Source organism: Populus nigra, chromosome 7, assembly GCF_951802175.1.
Source record: "Populus nigra chromosome 7, ddPopNigr1.1, whole genome shotgun sequence".
NCBI classification, from domain to species: domain Eukaryota; kingdom Viridiplantae; phylum Streptophyta; class Magnoliopsida; order Malpighiales; family Salicaceae; genus Populus; species Populus nigra.
This window is the reverse complement of record NC_084858.1, coordinates 3,964,293-3,986,556: the sequence shown is the minus strand read 5'-3', so window position 1 is coordinate 3,986,556 and position 22,264 is coordinate 3,964,293. Positions and strand designations below refer to the sequence as shown.

Sequence of the window (22,264 nt, the reverse complement as noted above, 5' to 3'; positions counted from 1 at the left end):
GTAAAAAATATTTAAAAAATATAAAAAATAATATTTTAATATATTTTTAAATAAAAAATACTTTAAAACAAAATTAAAATTTAAAATAGAAGTCATTTTTTTCAACTGTCCAAAAGAAAAGGCTACTGGGGGAGGTAATCGTCTGAAGAGGGGCCGAAAAGTTAAAGGCCTGTGAATTAAATAGAGTTATGAAGGCTGCTGCTGCACGTGTCAAACATTTGGGCTCGTTTCTAAATTAAACTCGTGGAAATGATAAAGGCTCTAATTGTTTTCTACTTAGTTTCACAATTCTTACTTGTAATTTCACAATCCAGTTCCCTACTCTCAATCTTGTAATATATACTTGGTTTCTGTAACTTTTTACCGGGCAAAACAATCACACCGCCAAATCAAACTGGATTGCCCTCTCATTTCTATTTGAATTTTGCCCTTATTCGCTTCAGTGATTTGCTTAAGATGACAATCAAATGAGTTGTCCTGTATATGAATAAACCTTGTAGGAGGATGTTATTTTTCGAGAGAGACGCCGGATTTCAGATTTGCTCATTACGGTTCCTTGAAGGTCTACCCCTCGCAAATTGTTAACAGGATAGCTTCAAATCTCGGGGAGTCATTGTGTTTGCATTGAAGCCGTTCATGAGAAGTCCAGAATTTGAGGTTATGAGCTTATGTTTATCTTGACCTTTGTGCCCAGGAGAAAAGGAGGCAAATATTGGTTGGGTTTCTAGCGTTCATGGTTACTGTTTATCTGATTTCCTATCTAGCCCAAAAATTGCCCTGGGGAATTCGGGGGATTGAAAATCTCGCTCAAGTGATAAGTCCTCTCCCGTTTGTTTCTTCTCTGACTAGATTCCTGGGAATTGACAAGGCCAATTAATAATGCAAATGCAAATTCAAATCTATTTTCTCCTTTTTGAAATGAAAAGGGAAGATTTACACATGCCAGGCTCGAACACAGTTCAGGAATCAAGACTACAACAACCTTAGAATGGTTCCTCATGAAAAAGTCGAGGGCTGAAAAGATTTTCAATCGCATTAACATCTTCTCCCATGGTTTTTGGTTACAAGGAGTGGAATACGGGGGCAGTGATTGAAACTCGAAAGGTTTTTGGTGCACAATTGCACATGGTGTGAAAACATGGAGCGGATTTCAGATCTAGTCGAGCAGTGTGCACTATCTGCCGGAAACCGAAGCCAAGTCTTGCACGTGGGACTTGGCCTTACCAACACTACTGACCATCATAATATATCAGCTAGTATGTGCAGATGCAGCAACAAGAAATACAACAGTAACGTTTTCCAGTTTCCAGGTTACGTCAGGGATTAAGTTGTAGTTGCCGTTGTTTTGCATACAAACAGGATTCAAATCCCCAAAAACATTATCATTTCTCTCAAACTCTGCTTACTTGTTTGTTCAACAATTGTCTTAGAAGAAGGAAACTATGCTATGTGAAAGATCAGGAGGTAACTAACATATATCCTTATATTTGCTACCCTGAACCAGCTAATAAAAAAAAAAACATGCTAAATGGGCAAGTAGTAATACTCAACAAAAGATATTAATAGTCTAAAACAATCTGAACCACTAGTTCCAGTAACTCTTTATTTACATGCCCATTGCAGATAGAAGCAGACTCTGGTTTTCCACCGAGTCAGCTGACACAGCAGCAGAGACAATTCAGGACTCTATTGTCGGCCTCTTTTAGATTCACCGGAAATCATAGTTCTCTCCATCTGTGTCCAAATCCAGTAACAGATGGTGAACAATTTCATTTGCAAAGAAAATTTACTATTTTGGAAAAATCATAAACAAGACAGGCAATGGTGGTTAAAACTAATTGAAAACATAAAAGGAAGTACGAGAGTCATCTTGCTTTTTATCATATTTATTTGAATCTCATGGATTACACTCTTTAATTGATTGCACCCTAGAGCTAGCCTTCTACTTTATGCTTTATAGAACACACAATGGAGAGATATTTATGTCATGCTTCACTGTATATTTTGACCTCATTTCTTCCAAGAGAGAGGAAATCTTCCTGAGAGCTGATGAAAAATAGGCCTGAAATGAGTAACCAGCTAAATGCTCGATATAATTTGGACAATTAGAATGTGATTTGATTGGCTTTGAGAAGTCTAAGGTTCCAATTTTAAGAATTACTACAAGATTTGAAATAGAGAAATTTTCTAGACTCCGTAAAATCTAATCTTGCTATTATGTTCTTATCAAGCATTCCACCTGAATATAAAAGATCAAATTTGACCGGGAAAAAAAGCCAAGCCAAGCAACATTACCTGCAAGATGATATTGAACTTCTCCTTCAAAATTTGATATTCATCCTTGGTCTTGCCTAAAGCTGCAAGGCACCTGAAAAAAGTGAAAAAGCCTTTAAAATGACAAAGAAAGAATGGTATCCAGGATTCCAGCATCATCATGAATATCAGAAAGCACCATTGAAGTGGAGAAAAGGGGATGAACAGGATTTCAGGTAGCACACTATCCATCACAAGAAAGAACCTAGACAAGATTAAAACCTTGGGAAAGAGTTAATCATTTTGGCTGTGATTAAGGGGGGTGGGGGGTTGTTCAGGGGTTCAAATCCAACTGTATCAAATAAAAAAAAATCCATTTTATTCTTCCGAATCCTTCCACCAACTATTTAAAGAGAGAATCTGTCTTCCCTTAACCTGCGACACCAGCACGCCACGGTGACACTCATATGAAAACCACAAATCATATGGTACCATGAAACTAACAACATGAAATTTTTTAAAAACCAGGACTATATGTTGGTCAGAACATGACTAAGCTATCCAAAAAAATGGTAGAGCAGAACATACGACTGAAAGCACAAGGTACCACACATGTTTTTCCCATAAATTATTGAAATTAAAGTTAGCCATAAAATCTACAAAAATTTAGCCACTACTGTATGAAAATACCATCGCTGAAAAATCATATCTAGAAATACACAATTGAGATTAATCAATATAAACTCGTAAAGTATGGTGAATAAAAGGAATAAATGAATTAAGGTAATGAAAGAATGGTGCTTTGTTCACAAAGGAAAATTAAAAGAAAGGCACTCATCTTACCTGTCCTTGTCCTTGTCTTCACAAGCATATCGGAGCTCACGACAAGCAAGGGCCATCCTATGGCCACCAATACTGTAACAAAAAATGCACACAGAGGACTAAGATTCAGTCTACCATCTGTGGATCAATTAAGGATCAAGTGCCCATTTGATGGCATTGCCTCATGAACTTTTAGAAGCAATTCTGGCGACTGTACTGGAAGATGCAATGTTGAAGTGGGAAAGCAAGATTGGGAACTTGCATTTAATGCATCACAAACAATGAAACGAAGAAGATGGTATTGTAATCTCAAGAAAATACAATTCACAAATCCGTTGAAACATTGTGGGTCAGAAGCTTACTAGTCTTATCACCTTAAATTCAGTTCTACCTTTTGATTACACATGTCTGCCTTTATCGCTCTACTTCTAAGATGAATGAAGATGCGCACATGCTAATTGATAATTTCTAAATTTTTCGTTCCTAACAGCAGAAAAGGGATACATTGAATGAATCACACCAGTGTAAAAGCATAGGTCATAAGTTCATTTGCATAGACTGAATTATCAAGTATCAAATGTGTAGCATCCATGACATGATTGTTTCTAAACGAAGCATTTTTAGCTGCTAATGAATACTTCATAATGTTTTGGACGCTGAGATATAGCAGCTTCCAACATTCTATATAATCACCTGCGGCGACACGTGTGTACATGTCTAAAAAGCTTCTGATATTTCAAATTATGCGCTGGCCACAGGAAATGCATACATTCTTCTCTCTAGTTTCCAACATTTTGTTAAGCACCACAAGACACGCGCGTGTGAAGTTGACTATAATATTACCACATGCCGCCTAATATTAATAAGGAAGCTTTTCCATATGGCTTTAGACATGCACCAAATTCCATGCATATAACCGCCTAGAATGGAAAATTCTCAACTGAAAAAGGAATAAACTGGAATGACAAATAATCAAGTTTCTAACAAATTTAAATATCAAAGGATGTAAAGAACAAGCTACCAAGAGCTAGCGCCTCTGATCTGGTGAACTTGGTCAATAACTCTGGAATAGTTGATATCAGGTTCATTTCTGATGACAGGACAGGACAGTTGCTCAGAAATCAATTAGAAAATGGAAGAATAATAATATTTAACTAAGAGAATGCGGTGAAATATTTTGAGAATTACAAGTATCTGATCAATGCTGCTATGGCATTTTCAGCATCACTGCAGAATGTGCTGACCAAATCAATCACAAACTGAGGGCTCTCTCTAGGTAAATCAAGGATTTCATCAAAATGACTGTCCAATATCCCCTGCAATGAACAAAAGAATTAGCCAGAATATACAAAACATTTTAGCATTTTCTTCGAAAGAAGAATCAGTGAAAAAATTGAGACAATACACTAATAATGAAGCAAACCGTCCATTTCCATAAGATTAGTCACAAAATATCCAAAATATTTACAATATTTTTTTCTCTTTTAGTAGGAAACTTCACTTCTTCTTTTATTGTCAATGATGAACCAAAAACTCACCCTTATCCTACTTGTATATATGGCATGAAGCCAAGAAAAAAGGAGGAAAACTTCACAAGAGGAAAATGATAGGCTTCAATTCTAATTGTACATTACTCTTTTCTTTTGGTAGATTTTATTGAGAAAGCAATTGAACTCTTGAAAGACACTAATGTTTTCCCTTTCTTTTCTTTCCCTCTTGAACAGTTTCACATCAACCAAACAAATTACACACACACAAACACAGTAAGATAAGAAATGGACCATGTTCTCTAGCAAAAACACAAGAACACAAAGAACTTAACAATGGCAGTACAACATCCAAAAAGAAACATACAGAGGAGGATAAGCAAAAAGCAAGTGAAGAAAAGGTGATGTCTTCCTAGCAAATATACGCCATCAAGATTACAATTCGATATAAGATCACACCTAATTAGATAAAGAGAAGAAATGGGGCTGTACTCCACCTGCTCATGCAAACTCTTGACAAAGTTCCTTTGCTCTTGCCAAACATTAGAACCCCCCATTTTCGTTCTACAAGACAAAAGCTAGCACAGAAGAAATACGGGAACACTAAAAAAGAAATGAATACAAAGTGAGCTCTCGTTTATTGACAACTCCCTATTTTCTAGTGAGACAGCAGAGAATTGAGAGCATGCAGTGTTGAATATTTGTTCTTTTTGGCTGTATACAGTGTGTGTGTGAGAGAGAGAGAGAGAGAGAGAGAGAAGGAAACTGAAAAGGAAGTTAGTCACTCTGGTATCTAAATTTGGCAGGAAACCTGCACTCAGCTGTCAGCTATACGTGGTAACGCCTCCATGGAACAGTTTAAAAAAGAAAATGTCGGATGAGGACAGAGTTTACGCGCTTTTCACTTCACGCTCTTATCCACGCACCACCAAAGATAAATACGGCTTTAATTCATAAGCTTTATCTTAATTTTGAATCTTTCTTTTCAGAAAATAAGACTTAAATTGTTTAATGTTTTGGGTGTCAGATGGTTTAATTGCTAATTAGTTATTTAATAGTTATCCTTAATCGGCCAAAGAGCCGGCAGTTGCGTAAGAGAATTCTTGAATTAAAATTTCAATTCCGACTTCTTCTTTACACCCCCCCCCCCCCATATCCCCCCCCCATATAATAAAATTCCAAAGGACGCATTTTAGGAATTTGTTTTAGAATTTTTTTTTTTTTGCTTTGTATTTGCCATATGTTTGACTGAAAACTCATCAGGCAAATCATATATCTTTAGGAAAAAAAACAATGATTGACTAAGAAATTTAGGGTAAAAAAATATTTCATACTGATTGAATTGCAACTTGAAAGTTGTGCGCTTCTTACCCTATTTAAGTAATTAATAAATGGGTTATAACTTGAAAAAAAATTATCTTACTATTCCAAATTCATATCCATATATATCTTAAGTTTGTTTTGAAAATACCTCTCTGTTGTGCAAAATCTCCACCCGCTAGGTTGCCATTTAATTCATTGCTGTCCACTGGGAAGGGCCAAGCAAACCTTTAGAAGGGTAGACCGTTGAAGGAATTTGACCTTGTATGAAGATGGAGAAATTGAAGAAAATGGAATGAAGCCACCAACCTGCTCCCAAGTCTTGAGTATGGGAAAGGGGATCAACAGGACTAGAAGTCTAGAACGACAAAGCATAAACCTGTGGACCCATGATGTGCAAGAGATTCCAGAAAGGGCAAAGGGTTTTAATAAGTGGAACAAGCAATGCTAAAATAATAGAAACAAAGCACAATTTCTCTGGTTGTTGTAACATGATATCACCAAGAAAATCAGCTAAAGAAATCCAAGAACCAAACATGACAGAACTCAAAAATGTTCTACTTTTTCATTCATATTTTTTTTTATAGAAGAGAGTTGATCTAGAACTGGCATTAAAGCCATGGGATTGATGAAAAAACTACACTAGAGTTGAAGAGGATAAATGGGAGCTGTGTTCGCAAATTGTTCATATATTATCACAAAGCAGGGTAAGTAAGAGCACCGAGGAAGGGCGGGATGGGACCTCTTTGGAGGCGTCTCGGGCTGTAGAATGAATCTTCCTCGCGGTCTCGTTGACAAGAAAATACAAAACCTGGCAGAGCAACACAATTCACGGTGAGGCAACTTCCAATACTACAACTAATGTAATTGTTGAAGATGCAGAAAAAAATGTTCTGGGCAAAATGGGGGAGATATTTGGATATTTTTCATCCTTTAGAAAAAATCAGTTGAAATAAAATTAGCAAGTCACCTTTTGTGAACTAAATTGCCAGCATAGCAAAACCTTTGGCAACCCAGTCCATCCCAAATGATAACAGGAGTTGAACTTTGTCTGATCAACGATTTTGAAGAAATCAACACCACTCAGTTCATTTAGAAATCTTCGGTTCAGCTCTCTCAACTTCAATCAGAAACATTAAATTGTCCTCTCCTTATTTCAGGGGTATAGTTCTTAATAATCAAAAACCTTAGGATCGCAGATGAGTGAATATGTCTGATGAAACTAACTGCATCTTTCTTTCAGTGCCATGGAAACTGTATGAGGTATATTAATTTTTTTTTTGAGGTGGTAGTTCACATGTTAGCAAATGGACTCAATTGATTATAGTGGAAAACAGCATGTATCCTTGCCACATAATATGGTTTAGTATGATCACAGAAAGCATTGATTTGCTGCTCTCTAATGCAAGAGTACATTCTTCTAAAAATTAACTGAAAATTATATCCCTTCTTCGTGCCTTCCATATTCTCCAACAAGAGTTATCCAAATCATGAACAAAAATAAAAAACTTCAAGTAAGATACACTGCAGGCAAGTGAGTTGAGAGATGAAAACAAAGCACTTACTTTGACACGTGATTCTTTGCCACACCATCAACCATATCAATATAGATTCACCACTAAAAGAAGATTATACTAAGACTTGGGGACAGTCACGTTTAGGATTTTTACATCCTGGTATGGCTTGTCTGCTTTGTCCACCTTCTCAATAGCCTGTCATCAAAATGCATCCGCTTTATGTCAGATGAAAGAATAGGTACTGCCGTACTGGGTAACATGCAAACATGCGTAAAGCAGGTCGCAAGGGTGTGTTGTTCTAGAGCAATCTGTCCATGGATGCAGGACAATACCCAAACTAAACGGCGAGAAATCTCCCTTGATCAATATATAGGGGACGGAAGTTAATGAAGAAATGGAGTAAAATAATGCCATCTCTCCAAAGCACCATAGTCTATCAAATTTTTACATGCAGGAAATAATAATAAAAAACAATTAACAGCAAGAATAGGCAAATATTAATGGATACAGAAGTGCAAGCTCAAGTTTACCTGTACAACATCCATTCGCTTCACAACTCTACCAAACACTGTATGCTTGTTGTGCAGCCATGGAGTGGCCACTGGTAATAAAGAACTGAGAACCATTGGTATTTGGGCCTGCATTTGCCATCAATACTGTGAAAGGCCTGTCGTGTCGTAAACTGCAGAACAGAAATATTCATCCAGTTAGTTTACAAGTGATGACAGGGGAAATTAAATACAGTAACAGGAGATGAAAAAAGAACCAGCAAGAGAGCCACATGACCATGCACCTGGAATTAACAAGTCTCTAATTGTTTGGCACTAATCTAAGTAGATATGAACGTTAATGCACATCTAAAGGATCCAATGCCATGCCACCGAGTTTGTTATTAACTTGGAATCATTCAAAGAACAAGAAAAATAAACTACCAAATCAAAAAAGGATAACGATTCACGACATCGTATATAAATATTGAGTAACTATCCCTTTTCTTTTTAGCCAAAGGGATTAAAAGTGAGACAATCACAGCCAACCATACATTAGGAACAGGGATTTCTCAGTACAATGATTTAAATACATCGCAAAGATACAAACAAGAGACTTCTTCAAAATGTTGGTAGCAGTAACAACTAAAAGCACAAATAAACTGGAGAAAAATTCAATTCACCTAAAAGATTACCTTTTGTGAAACTCACCCTCAAATTCCCTTCCCCAGATAGACTGCCCACCAGTGCCATCTCCCAATGGGTCTCCTGTTTGTATCATGAAACCCTTGATGACATAGTGGAAGATAAGATTATCATAGTAGCCATTCCAGCAGTGTGTCGTGAAATTCTATACAGTTTTTGGACATTCTTCAGGGTACAGTCTCGTTAACGTCTCCCATTGTAGTACGTAAAATCTGGTAAAATAAAATTCAGATTAGCCAAGAACATGTTCGATGGAATCATTAATCATATGTGGATGCCATTTCAGCCAGCAATTTCTAAAAATGCACTAACAATTGAAGGCTGTCTTATTCATGTGACTCACAAACACACAGCAAGACCTTAGTTTCTTCAACAATCTTCACTCTTATGCAAGTGAAAAACTAAAAACAGTGTATTCAGAGTATATTCCCATACTTCATATAAAACGTATGAATGCACAGCAAGCTCCACCCTCCCACACAGAAAAACAATCATGTTTGTGCCAAGACATACTCAGAGTGAATCATGCAAAGATAAAGACACGTGTTTGCATGAATCAAAGGAAATTTTTAGTAAATGCAATAAAAAATAGCACATTTAGTATACTGAACCTAACTGGATATGGGGAAAAAACCCGCCACGTTGTCAGGAAGAGATGTTGCCACTTTGGGTGGAGGTTTTTCATTGAACACTTCCCTACCTTTAGTCGCATCCTCAGGTTCCTCCGGTTCTCTCCAGTTATTCGCACCATTAAAACAATCATTAAAAACAATGTAACATTTCAGATTAACCAACAACCCAAAGTGTTGGGGCAAACTTCCAGTGCATAGAAACAATGCCAGAAATACATCTTTCCTAGTAAAAAGTAGAAGCGACCTAAATATATACGAGCATGCTAGTAGGCTCTTTTGGGGAAAAATGATCTAATAGGTGGAAAAATGTATGACAGAAGTTGTTTATCCTCTGGCATGCTAACCAGAAGTTACTTACACTTTTCTCACTTACAAATCGTAACTGCTTTTCACATTGGTGAATTTGCTTTGTTATTAATTATTGGCCATGTAGCAAAAAGAGTACTTTTGCCCTGCATTTTGCATGATCAGCCAAGTTGAGGAGAATTAGCAACTGAATAGATAAATTGTGTTTCTTGAAAGCACAGCACAAGAGAGTAGGATCTATTAAAGGCTCTTTGCTCTCATTGACATTTGCTGCAGCTGTAGGAATTTTTCAGATTTTTTTACTGCTTCGGTCACCTTGATATAGGGTGACTATCCTTGTTCTCCACCTTTCCAAGAATTCAGGCAACTTTATTGGTCTGTGAATTTACTACCAAAAAAAACATGTGAAATGGGGGGGGGGGGGGGGGGGGGGGCGCGGAATGATATGTTAGGAGTGCAGCGATGCATATACGTAAAAAAATATACTCATGCTTTATACTTGTAAATAAAATGCAGCGCAGAAAAAAAATAATTCCTGATTTGTGTTAGCAGTAGTATCTTTACTTTTATTCCAAAGAGGGTTGCATATATAAGGCAGTTTGAGCTTTTGTCAAAGATAGCATCAGTGGAGGTGCAGTTTCTGTCTTTTCAATTTCTTTCTCAACAGCCATTCTTCACCCAAAATCAATAGCCTCTAACCGGTACAAGGGAGCATCACTTCTCTGGAGATCTTGAGCCTCCTAACACAACGCATGATAATTGATCATTACAGAAGACTCCACGAGCAAATAAATTATAAATGACAGTATACTCATAACTAGTATCACCTCAAGAAATTCATCATAAACTAGTCTTAGCTTACCCGTTCTAAACCAAAATACGCGTATCCTTCGATCAGGTGATGTAATGGAAAACTGCTTACCATCTGGGCTCACCTGGTGAACAATGGTGTAACATTTACAGTTATCATCACAACTTTTTTTTTTAAGTTTTTTGCATCAATTTTACACACAGAAGCAACTAAAAAGACTAAGCATACAAAAAATCAATACTATACACTGATGTCAACCACAAAATAGTATAACATCCATTTGTAGGCCACGCTCATAAAACGTCCAGAATTTATAGTACCTAAATAGTGGAAACACTTGTTTTACACTTCACAATTTCAAATAGATTAGTATCACCTTTCAATCTAAACTTTACCCTGCAAGCACTAGACAAGAGAACTGTTAGGAATCTGCCACAATAAGAGAAAAAAAGAGACAAACATGTACAACCAGAAACAGATGTCTCACCAAGACATGAAAAAAACATAACAAAAAATCTCAAAGTTGTATCCCTGTCGACAGTCAGGGACAATATACAGAAAAACATAGTAGGATAATGGTAACATAAGATTCTAAATGCTCAACACTTCGGCCAATTGCTATGTTAAAACAAAGTTAGGTGATTCATCAATATTAGGAACTCCAGGATTGACAAACATTCATTTGATGTGTAAAAGAAACTGTACAACCATAAACATTTCCAGAAAAAAACTTGCTGAAGCGTAAATTTCATGCTTTGAGATATATTTGTTGGGAGTGGTGAAAACAGAGTTGACGAGGCAAACCACGCATATATTACTGCAAGAGTGCAAAATTTAAAGTATATGTTTCCAAGTGATACATTAATGGAAGACAACTTGAAGTAACTTCCTGCATCAGGAACTCATGAGGGTGCTAAATATAGGTGCACATACTCGCTCTCTGGGAACTGAAGTATGGTGGGACCCCCAGTATTCAATAATCCCCTTTGCATCAGCAGATATCACTGTGTCAAATACAGGGTTGTAACTTCATAACTTTAACTGGTTCCAAATGTATCTGGAGAAATGGAATAGAAAAGGAAACAAAGAAAGTTAAGGTCTTCACCATGGAATAAGAAAGAATACAGGAGTTAAAACCCCATGTTATGAAAATGGTGAGCTGTTGATGTTGCAGCTTTGACATCCCCTTGTTTGTAGACCCACTCAGCAGTGCCATGAACGTACGGAAGGCAGATCATGACCATCATGTATTTTCACGGACCGATCATTTGAAATTGTGCAACAAAGCAGGCCATTTTTACAAATTAAGGTAAGCTTGCTCGAACTGAAGAGGACGCTTGGCTCGGGCCTTCGGCGGTGGACCGGGTCCAATCATTGCATACTCGTCGTTCTCGACTGGCGTTGCCGTTTTGTGGCTCCTCCATTTTTTGCTGCTGATTTGCACGGTGTAGATAAAAATAAAAACATATATAAATAATATTTTTTATTTTTAATATAAATATATTAAAATAAAATAAAAAACTAAAAACTATTAAGTCTTATTATAATAAAAAAAAATTATTGTACTACAGTCTTAAACATATCGGAATGTTTTTCAGATTATGTGTTTTTCTTTTAAAATGTTTTTATTTTAAAATATATTAAAATACTATTTTTTTATTTTTAAAAAATTAATTTTTATATCAACAAATCAAAATATCTAAAAATATTAAAAATATATTAATTTTTAAAAAAACTGTTTTGAAAAGTAATATCAAACATTTTCTAATGTAACTATGGTTACTTTTTAACTGTTTTTTATTTAAAAATATATAAAATAATATATTTTTTTATTTTTAAAAAATTATTTTTAACATTAACATATTAAAATATCTAAAAATATAAAAAAATATTAATTTAAAATGAAAAAAATTCAAATTAACACAATTTCAAAAAATTTAAAAGGAAATAATATACTTTGAAAAAAATAGTATAGTTTGTACAATTCTGAATGATAATTGTTAAAAATCTATTATTTAAAAGAACAGTTTAAATAAAAACCGGTAATCTCAAAGAACAGCTGTTCACAACAGCGGTTCTGAAATTCCAACAAACAGAAACCAATTTCATTTTTCTATTTACAAGTGAGCACCCAAAGGATTACCTTTTGCGATGCCTCTCAGAGGAGCTAGCAAATCAAGGCCGAGTGAGAAGTGTAAACTTCAGAGATGTTCAAGTGCTAATGGATGGGCAGCATACGAGGGTATAGCAAGAGAATCACGTTCAGCAACTCCACATGACCTTGATATTCCCTCATTCAGTGGTCGAATGGAGCTTGACAAACAAGATGATCACTTCCTCTTCGACACGAGCATTCAAGGTGAAGTAGAAGCGTGTCAAATTCTTGAGGACACAAGTTTCCCTATATCTGAATCTTCAAGTGATTGTTGAAGATGGTCCTATAAATTCTGCCTTAGGGGCCGGGCTTCAGTAGAAACAAAACATCACTCTGCTCCTGGAACAGGCTTATCTGGAAAAACAAAATCGAAGAGACAGCCTTGGGAAGAACAGGGTTCGGGGAAAGGTCAAGGAATTTGTTCAAATTTTCAACCAGGAAGTTCCAGAAAAACCCTGCTTTGATCTTAATGACTCACAACATCAAGATTCTAGACGAAAGGAAAGGAGCAAATTCAGGACTGAGGATACCATAAATGAGAAAATGCACTCGGATATTGTGTACGAGAAAAACATGCCAAAATGCTTCAATCCTGGTACTCTGCTGAAAATGATTTTGCAATTACTTTGTCAGATTTTAGCAACAACAGATACAATTCGATAGTTTTCTGGGTGAGAGTTATGTCCATCACCTAGTGAATCTAAAATTTTCAACTTTTTTCTTTTGGTAATTTTAAAGAGGATGAATGTCTTACACAATCTCAGAAACAACATCATGATACAACGACTATTACAAATTTACAATTGCAGGTTTTAAACAACTTTTATAATCATTAGTGTTATTAATAAAATTGTGTTTTTTAAAAACAATTAAGTTAAAATTGTATTATTTTCTAAATATTTTTCTCTCTTGTGATATATCCCCAAAACTTTTATCAAACTATCCTCGAAAGAGTGTAGCAGAGGAGGTGATAGTTTTTATTTGTTTTTGGAATTTCTCGGGTTCTAATTTCTGGTTAATGCGGGGGTCGTTGTCCAGACTTGAACGGGAACTTATTCTAAAACCTTGTTTATTTTATGTTTAATTTTTTCTGTATTTATTTATCATTAAAAAAATTAATTAATAAAAAATATTTTTTTATTTTAAAAATATTTAATTGAGTTTCTATAAAAATATTTTTTTATTTTAACAGAAAACACCTTTTAGAAGTTACGGAAAATTCAGAAATATCTTGTTATTTGTTGATTATATTAAATTTAATTTTTATTTTTTTTACTTTTATTTACTTTTCTCTTATTATTTTTTTAATTTAAAATTTTTATTTATCATATTTTTTCTTTAATTTTTTGATATCTATTTATTTTTATTTGAAATAATTTATGGAATTATAATTTTTTTAATTTCATCATCTTTCAACTATTTTATTTATTAGATTTAGTCTTTATTATTTTAATTTATTTATTTTATTTGAAATGATTTTAGAAATTATATTATTTTTTAAATTTTATTCCGTACTTTTTATCTGTAAAATTTAATTTTTATTTTTTTAATAAACTTAAAAAAAATTAAAAAAAAATTAACTCATTTTTCACAACGTAGTTAAATACTAGAAAGTTTTTTATAATTTATTTTTAATGATATTATTAAATATTAAAAAATAATTTATTTTTTATAAATTCACTTTCTAGTAAAATTACTTTTTAAAAAAAACTTTAGTAAACAAATAGGTCTCAGGAAAGAAGCCTGGTAGGTCGGTGGGATAAGAGCCGAAAAGGTAAAAGGTCCGAAGTCACGAGAGATAAAGGTCCTGGCTACGAGGGAGATAGGGTCCATTAATTACAATTTGTCCATTAATTATTATTTTTTAAAAAATCATTGGCAGTTAAAAAAAAAAAAAAAAAAACTCGCTGGTGCATGTTGTATTCTTGAGTTTCTCTGTTGTCACGAGTTAAGAAATTTATCTTTAAAAAAGGGCTCTAGCCATTAAAAATGGCAACTAGATGAATGGTTAAAATAATGACACAATACCGTAAGTTTATATATATATATATATATATATATATATATATATATATATATATATATATATGGTACTGTTATTGCAGCCCCAGGCAAAAAAAATTACATAAATGTAAGGTTTACTGTGCAAAATGCATCGTATATCTTCTCATGTGTCATTGTGGATGGACTGCTCTTGCTGTCAGTTTTTTTTTTTTTTTTTTTTTTTAATTTGGCTCTCATTGGACCGAATTTTCAAGCTAATTTATTGAGAGAGTGAGATTGAGAGTCGGAAGATTAAAGTAAAATTATATAGAAAATGATTCGAAAAGTTTAGGCAAATTATTTATTATTGTAATCTCAATACTTTATAAATTATAAATATTGAATTTCTTCGGTTTCTAAAATTAAAAGGAAAAACCAATTTTAATTCTAAACTTTATTTTTTTTTATTTTTTATCCCTTATGAGAGAAAATTGCAAGATTTTGGCATTAGAAAGAGAATTTTTGTTGTTATTGATTTCAATAACCAAAATGGTTGAAATAAGTGTTAAATTGTTTCTTTTAACGAGATGAACTCATATTATGGGGTTTTTTCCCTTTAAATTCCCAGTACAAACAAATATGATCATGGTAAGATATTTTATTTCATATTAATTTCAAGTTTTATGATGATTTTTTGAGACCATGAATAAGTTTATCAAGTTTTCTATGATATTTTCTAGGTGCTCTCGGTAAACAATGACTCAAAATTTTGGCTTTTAAAACTAAAAATTATCAACTCTATTTTTCTGGCAATCATAATGACCGGAAAATAGACAAAACAATGACACGTCGCTTAATATTTTTGTTCAAAAATACTTGGGGTGGGCGACAACGCAAAGAAAAAAAGAGGTTCAACTGCACGGGACTGCCTTAGCAAAATGGGTTAGGTGGGTTGGCCAAATTTTCCAAACTCAGCAAATGCCTGATCTTTTTTTAAAAAAAAATTATTATTTTTTTTAATTTATATATGTGTTTTTTTAGATTAATACCCCTTATATTTTTTATTTTGTTTATATAACCTCTTTTATATGATGATTTGTTTTGTTGAGCGTTTAGTTTTTAAAAAGGTTTTTATGATTCATTTATGATTATTTTTATTTTTTGTATAGATAAACTTTATTTTTCAATGTAAAAAATATTTATTTTCATATAATATTTTTAAAATGTGCAACCTTGAATAGTATTGTTTTTTCTTTTATTTTATTCAATCAATTTAATGTGTTTGTCAATTTCTATTATTGTTTGATAAATAAATTTAATAAAAAAAACTTAAAATCAAAATTATTTTTATAAAATTTTTTTAGCAAACTCAATGGGGCAAATGACCTGTTTTTATGATATTAAATATTTTAATTTACATCTGTTTTTTAATTTTTTAACTGTTATTTATGATTTTTTTTAGTAACAAATATAATTCTTGATTTATTTAATTATATATATGCATAAATATTTTTATTTTCAATTATAATATTTTAACTATAAAAAGGTATCAAAAAACTTGTGTGTGTTTTTTTAAAAAAATATATTTAACACGTGAAAACGCACGAGTCTTGAATCTAGTTCCTTCCTATGACACGCCGTGGCTTATTTTCTTCCCAGAGAACATAATTAATTCTAATAATTTTCAAAACTTATATTTATTTAATTGTGTGATAATTAAAATAAATATGTACATGATTTAAGCTTTCAAGATAAAAAAATGTATTATTTTAGTTAAAATTCTTATGTTTTGTTCATGTATTTTACTTCACATTTTAACAAAAATATGTATTTTTTGTCAGAAACTTTATTTTTTTCATTAAAATCTTAGGACAGTTAAAATAAATATTTATAAGAATTTTAATAATTTTAATTAAGGAGAAAAATGTATTTATAAAATTAAAACTATATTTTTTTATTCATGTATTCCTTTTTTATTTTGATGAAAATATGTCTTTTCCATTAAAAATATTTTTTTAAAATAAAAACATATCATGGTTTGAAATAAAAGTTTCAATAATATATATATATATATATAATCTTAAAATAATTAATTTAAGTAAATTATATAAAAAAATATATGATAATAAATAAAAGAATATATATTTTAATTTTATTAAATATTCATAATACTTGAAATTTCATATTTAACATGCTCGCTCTCATTCAAACATGTATATATATTAAAAAAGAAACATAAGAAATTTTAGAGAGAATCATATAGATAGTTTTTCTTGTATTGTTGTGCACGTGTCATGACTATTTTTATATAAAAATAAAATAATATAATTACAAAATTACAAAATCATAGAATATTTAGGTCATGTTTGGGTATGAAATTTAAGTTATTTTTTCAACTTTTAAGTAAAGAAAAATAAAAATATATTTAGTTGGAATTAATTTCTGACGCAAATTAAAAATTAGTTATAAAATTGATTTAAAATCTTGATTTAATCAGAAGTTAAAATTTGAACTTTTAATCTATGAATTATACCTTCTATTACATTCTTTCCTAAAACAGTTCTTAAACATCCTTCCAACTTAAATTTATTTTAACTCATCTAGTAAATATCTAGATAATGTAACAGTAAAGGAGGCCTCGGCATCATCCACAGAATGTTAAAACAGTTCCAACTTCATGGCATTTAGTTAGCATCAGAGCACCACAATTTAACGGACACAGCCCCAATTAAACAGTTGGTGCCTCAGATGATAAAGAAGATTAGACCTCACCGGAGAATTATTATGCAAGAATCATGTGACCTTTTAATAGCAGAAAAAAACGATATTTCTCCTAAACCCCCAACAAATCACATGGGCGGCCGGAGGTTAATTTGGTCTCCACAACCAAACACCCACAAACAAGCAACCATTCCCTCGTGGCCCGGTGCTGGCCATGCCCCCAGGGCCCCCGTGGACAACCTATCACGCGGTGCCACCAGCTTTGCTCTGGGAAGTCAATGCCATTCTTAATGTTTATATTGTCAGGATCCAAAGTTTCCGACACTTGCATTGACCGTGAAAATGGAGAGGTTTGCAAATCACCGCATAATTTCTTATATAGAATATTGAAATAAGCAAGTGACTGCTTCGCTATTGCTCAACAATCTTGGCTAAAAAATAATCAAGAAATGACCAGACTATTGTGAGAGGTATTTATTAATTCTTTTGCTCAAATTACTAATAATATTCTACAGGGGTCTCAGGACAACTTTCATCTGATACAACTTCTGTATTAAATGGTGGAGGAACATACGGTGGAGGTGTACATCGCAACAATGCCCAATTAACCCCTTGGAAAAAAGGATGGTGCTTGACTGCCGATGCACCCATGGTGGAACCCATTCGTCTTGCCGGATCTTTAACCAGTAGCTGCGAAATAAGGTCCTTTGCTGTGGCAGGCACAACTGGTTCTTTAGGGAACTCGAGTGCTCGAGCCACGATATTAGCTAGGGTTAGCTCATGGTCAACACCTCTAAAAGGCGTAACCCCATAAAATAGTTCGAACATGAATATTCCTAGTGTCCACCAATCCACAGGACTACCATGGCCCTCGCCGGATACAATCTCCGGCGCCAAATACTCGTGGGTCCCAACAAATGACATGGACCGAACATCAACGGGCTCGGCTACGAACTCAGGCCCACCACGGTTGCCCATCTTCTTCTTGCGTTTACGTCTTGGGTGGAAACATGTAACAGCAGGGACTATACAGTTAGGAATAATGCATGAAGATGAAGTATAACGAGGATGCTCAACCAGGTAGTCATTTTTCGGGGCTGCAGCAGCGTGGTTTTTGCCGGAGATGATCTGAGGCGTTGACGTAGAATCATCACATTTTAACGAGAGGTCAAAATCAGTGAGCATTATATGACCATCTGATCGAACAAGAACATTTTCAGGCTTGAGATCACGGTAAACAATCCCCATCATATGAAGGTACTCTAAAGCCACAATCACCTCCGATGTAAAGAACCTGGAAAAATCACCAACAGAACACTTGAGTTACTATTAATTAAGAAACCATTTCCTTGTTAACCCCTGTTTGAAGCAAACCTGATCAAGATTAGGAAAAAACAAAATAGAATAATGCGATCTCGAGTAAGGGTCCACCGAGGACTACACAGTTCATCAAAAAAGGAGATGATAAGTGCCTGGAATATTTTGATGCAAATGTAATGATACATTTGAGCAAGAAAATAATTGAGATGCTGCACGACTCCTAAGCATGGCGCAGAAGGACCTACTACTGCTAAATTTTATATTGGCATCTTGGATTTGCAGGCTTTGATTATCATATCATTAAATCTCACAAATAATTAATATTTTTACTCTCTTTTTGTTTCATGATTCATACCCCCCAACGACAAGGGACCTACGTCCACAGTATCTACACTCTCATGCGAATAAGGAGACACTGAAAGTATAATATCTTGACATGTAGGGCGGAGAAGAAAAGCACATAAAGATTCTGATAACATGTCCTTCTGTATTTGCATATTCGTATTTTGGTGTTAACTTTTCTTTTTCAGTACAATGTCAGAACTTTTGTTTATTCCTACCTTTCTATGTATCATTGCATTTCAATAAATAAAAGAAGAAGAATTCTTACAAATTTATTGCATTAAGAACTGTTCTTCTTCTTTATTACTCAGTATTTTCTTCAAGCAAGTAACAGATTTCTGGGCTACTTTGTCATCTAAAACCTCTCACTGGTCTCTCGTGCGCCTACTCTTATATCCATTGACAAAGGGAAAGGGCTAAAGGGACATAAAATGACTGAGAGGATAGGGATAGCTAGGATGTCTGTTTGTTAAATATTAGACAAAGGAACTGGAAAACAGATGGTGTGGAACAAGGGGCCAAAAAGCAACGAGATAAAATTGGGGCCACCACTCACCAGCGCTGAATACAGTCTCCGAAGAAAACCCAGAAAGCCAGCAAAAGATGACGGAAAGCTGTGCGTATTCAAATTTCAGATATCCTGGAGATCTTTCTGTTTCTTCCAAATAAGAGCAAACTTTTTTTCATAGAACATCACACAGAATTCCATAAGTGAATTCACCAAAGCAAAAGGAGAAACCACTACTAATCTTCCATGGAACGTCAACTACCTCGTGAATTTCTCTCATTCATTTATTTTTTAATCCTTCTCTTGTTCAGCAAAAGATATGTCATGCTGATCAATATCCAATTAACATCTCACATTCCTTGTAAATTTTCTCCAACGAAATTGAAGTTTTTCATGTTATACATCCTACTCTATAAAAATACAACTGAAGTTATGAACCATTTTTGAAAACAATGATATCGACTCCTAGCATTGACTCAGAAAGCTGGAAAAAGAAGAGGTTAAAATTGAAAACCATTTTTTTCCTAAAAAAGCAAAACGTACATTTCCTGTACAAACATGACATGGACGCAACAATGATGATAGGACACCATTATTATAATATGATAACCTCAACCGGCCTTTTGTCATGAAGATGTTAGGTGGCATCCATGTACATATACACGTCCGACAATTGATGTCCAAGCTAGTCAGTTTCCGCCATTATAAGCAAAATTAAGCCGGTTGGTATTACTAGCTACTAAATTTAAAACAACCAATTGCGACACTAATTGCAGCCGGTACAAGTTTTTTTCTCAATTAATGAAATCAAAACCACCACGCTTTATTAATTATTATTCAGTAGCTGGCACATAGTATCAAAACATGTTCATGAAATTCTAATAAAAAATTGCTAAATAGGTTATAAACTCTGAGTTTATGAATCAATTCAAGGGTTAACTTACTAGCACGAGTTCGGTTTTATAACTAAAAAGAGAAGCATGGCCAGTGATGATGATCCCTTAACAGTCGTGGGAAGGAAGTGATATTAATCTAATTTATCCCTGAAGTTATTCAAGAATGCCATTTGACAGTTACTTAACAGGTAATAATAATACGTAAATTACGTTCTTAGCATCTTGCTTCATGATTGACTCTTAACCCAATAAAATTTAAAAAGGCGAAAAGTCAAATATCATTACTTGGACGGCACCCGCACGTGATCATCTCTCCCGACAGAAAACAATACCCTGTTCTGTTACGACAAAGACATGTAAATCCTGTTCACTCACTGCACTGGTTACTGACTAAAGTAACTGAAAAGATGGAAAACACGGTAACCAATCAGCCGGGTCCACGTCCGCAGAAGGCACCGTGCCTTCTCCCGGTTTAAGGTCCCCACCTCCCCGATCTATCACTCCCCTTTCTCTAACTGTTTCCCGAATTCGTGTGCATCGAGAAAAAATATTAAAATTTAATATTTTCAAATAAAAGTGGAAATGCTAACGCACGCACCTGACGGCGGTTTCTTCGAATCGTTTAAGAGGCTGGCGTTGACGGAGAACATGAAGGTCACCGCCGGGACAAAACTCCGTTAACAAACATAGCCATCGTTGAGAGTCAATACAAGCGTATAATGTAGGCAAAAACGGATGATCCAGAGTTTCAAGTATTTCCCGCTCAGTCCTCGCTCTTCCTTCTTTACTTCTGCTAACTAACTCCTTCTTATCCATGATTTTCGCCGCAAAAACCGGAGATTCCTTCTCATTAGGTTTAGCTTTGAGTTCGACTAGGTAAACTGAACCGATGTCGCCGGAACCCAGGCGGAGGGAGAAGCGGAGATCAGAGAGGGAGAGGGAGTGTTTGCTTGTGGATTTAGAGGAGAAAGATGTGTGAGTGGAGGGAGCAGGAGTGAGTGAGGCGGAGGAGGAGCCGGAGCTGGTGCTCCGGTGGAGTGTGGTTGTTGTTGTAGCGGTGGATGTGAAACTTATGCTTTGGAGGTCGTCGGCTAAATCGTCCAGCCATGGAGGAGGCTCCATTACAGAGAGAGAGAGAGAGAGAGAGAGAGAGAGGGAGAGAGAGGGAGAGGGAGAGACAAAGGGAAGAGGTGAATAAAATTATATATAGAGAGAGTGGGAGATTTGGTTTTTTGAAGAGAGAGGGAGATAAATGGGCCGCGTATGGGCCGGGATTAGGGAGGAATAGTGGGCCGGGGATCTGTAAAGACATGGAAAGTACTGTGCCTAATTATAAGGAGATCATGGTTTCTAATCAATAGATTGCGTCAATCTATGATTTTTGTTTGGTATTGTTTCTATTTTATTAAAGAAAGAAGCTGTTTTGTTTTTTTTTTTTATCTTAGCCAATCTTTAAGGAAATAAAAAGGTAGTGATGGGATTGATTGATGATTAACCTTTTGCCATGTGTTGGTGAGTCTCTGGGGGTAATAACTGGTCAATAATTTATAGAGGTAAAATCCTAGCCTTCTTTGTGTTTAATGGTATTTTTATTCTATTTATTTTTATGTTTTAAAAATATTTTTTAAAAAATTAAATTTTTTATTTTTATTTAATATTTTCAGATCATTTTAATATGTTGATGTTAAAAATAATTTTTAAAAAATAAAATAATTTTATTTTAATATATTTCTAAATAAAAAATATTTTAAAAAACAGTTCTAACCAAATATGCTAAAATCTCACTTTTTTTTATTTTCATTTTTATTTTGAGCTAGTTTTAAATTAAATTATGAAGAAATTAGTGTGTGTGTGAATTGGTGCCTTGGTATGTAGTTTCAAAAGCAAGGATTGTCACCTCAACTACAAGGGAGATTACATGTTCCTTAAAATGGTAAAGAGGGTGATTAGAGATTTAAGTATTAGGAAAGTGGAATTAGGCTTCATTGAATCATGAGG

The 22,264-nt window shown here is 34.2% G+C and overlaps 2 protein-coding genes across 9 annotated transcripts; both read right to left on the bottom strand.

Moving 5' to 3' along the window:
• Nucleotides 1-1,358: 1,358 nt before the first annotated feature.
• Nucleotides 1,359-11,788, bottom strand: LOC133699732 (histidine-containing phosphotransfer protein 2-like). Of its 8 annotated transcripts, XM_062123133.1 has the most exons (17): nucleotides 11,447-11,788; nucleotides 11,275-11,345; nucleotides 10,662-10,737; nucleotides 10,393-10,465; nucleotides 10,095-10,270; nucleotides 9,209-9,324; nucleotides 8,599-8,804; nucleotides 7,930-8,081; nucleotides 7,448-7,594; nucleotides 6,853-6,933; nucleotides 6,625-6,693; nucleotides 5,060-5,126; nucleotides 4,264-4,391; nucleotides 4,097-4,165; nucleotides 3,097-3,168; nucleotides 2,296-2,368; nucleotides 1,359-1,734 (listed from the first exon to the last, which is right to left on the bottom strand). In XM_062123133.1, the coding sequence occupies exons 9-17, from the start codon at nucleotides 7,480-7,482 to the stop codon at nucleotides 1,687-1,689; spliced, it is 642 nt and encodes a 213-aa protein (XP_061979117.1). In that variant the 5' UTR covers nucleotides 7,483-7,594; nucleotides 7,930-8,081; nucleotides 8,599-8,804; nucleotides 9,209-9,324; nucleotides 10,095-10,270; nucleotides 10,393-10,465; nucleotides 10,662-10,737; nucleotides 11,275-11,345; nucleotides 11,447-11,788; the 3' UTR covers nucleotides 1,359-1,686. The 8 variants fall into 8 exon arrangements, with proteins under 8 accessions (XP_061979117.1, XP_061979114.1, XP_061979113.1 ...); XM_062123130.1 differs by having other exon boundaries at nucleotides 8,583-8,804; nucleotides 11,275-11,788; XM_062123129.1 differs by having other exon boundaries at nucleotides 11,275-11,788.
• A 5,862-nt stretch (nucleotides 11,789-17,650) lies between these two features.
• On the bottom strand, nucleotides 17,651-21,425 carry LOC133698918 (serine/threonine-protein kinase D6PKL1-like). The gene is made up of 2 exons (XM_062122029.1): nucleotides 20,865-21,425; nucleotides 17,651-18,494 (listed from the first exon to the last, which is right to left on the bottom strand). Exons 1-2 carry the CDS (start codon nucleotides 21,386-21,388, stop codon nucleotides 17,699-17,701), a joined length of 1,320 nt encoding a protein of 439 aa, XP_061978013.1. The 5' UTR covers nucleotides 21,389-21,425; the 3' UTR covers nucleotides 17,651-17,698.
• Nucleotides 21,426-22,264: the final 839 nt, after the last annotated feature.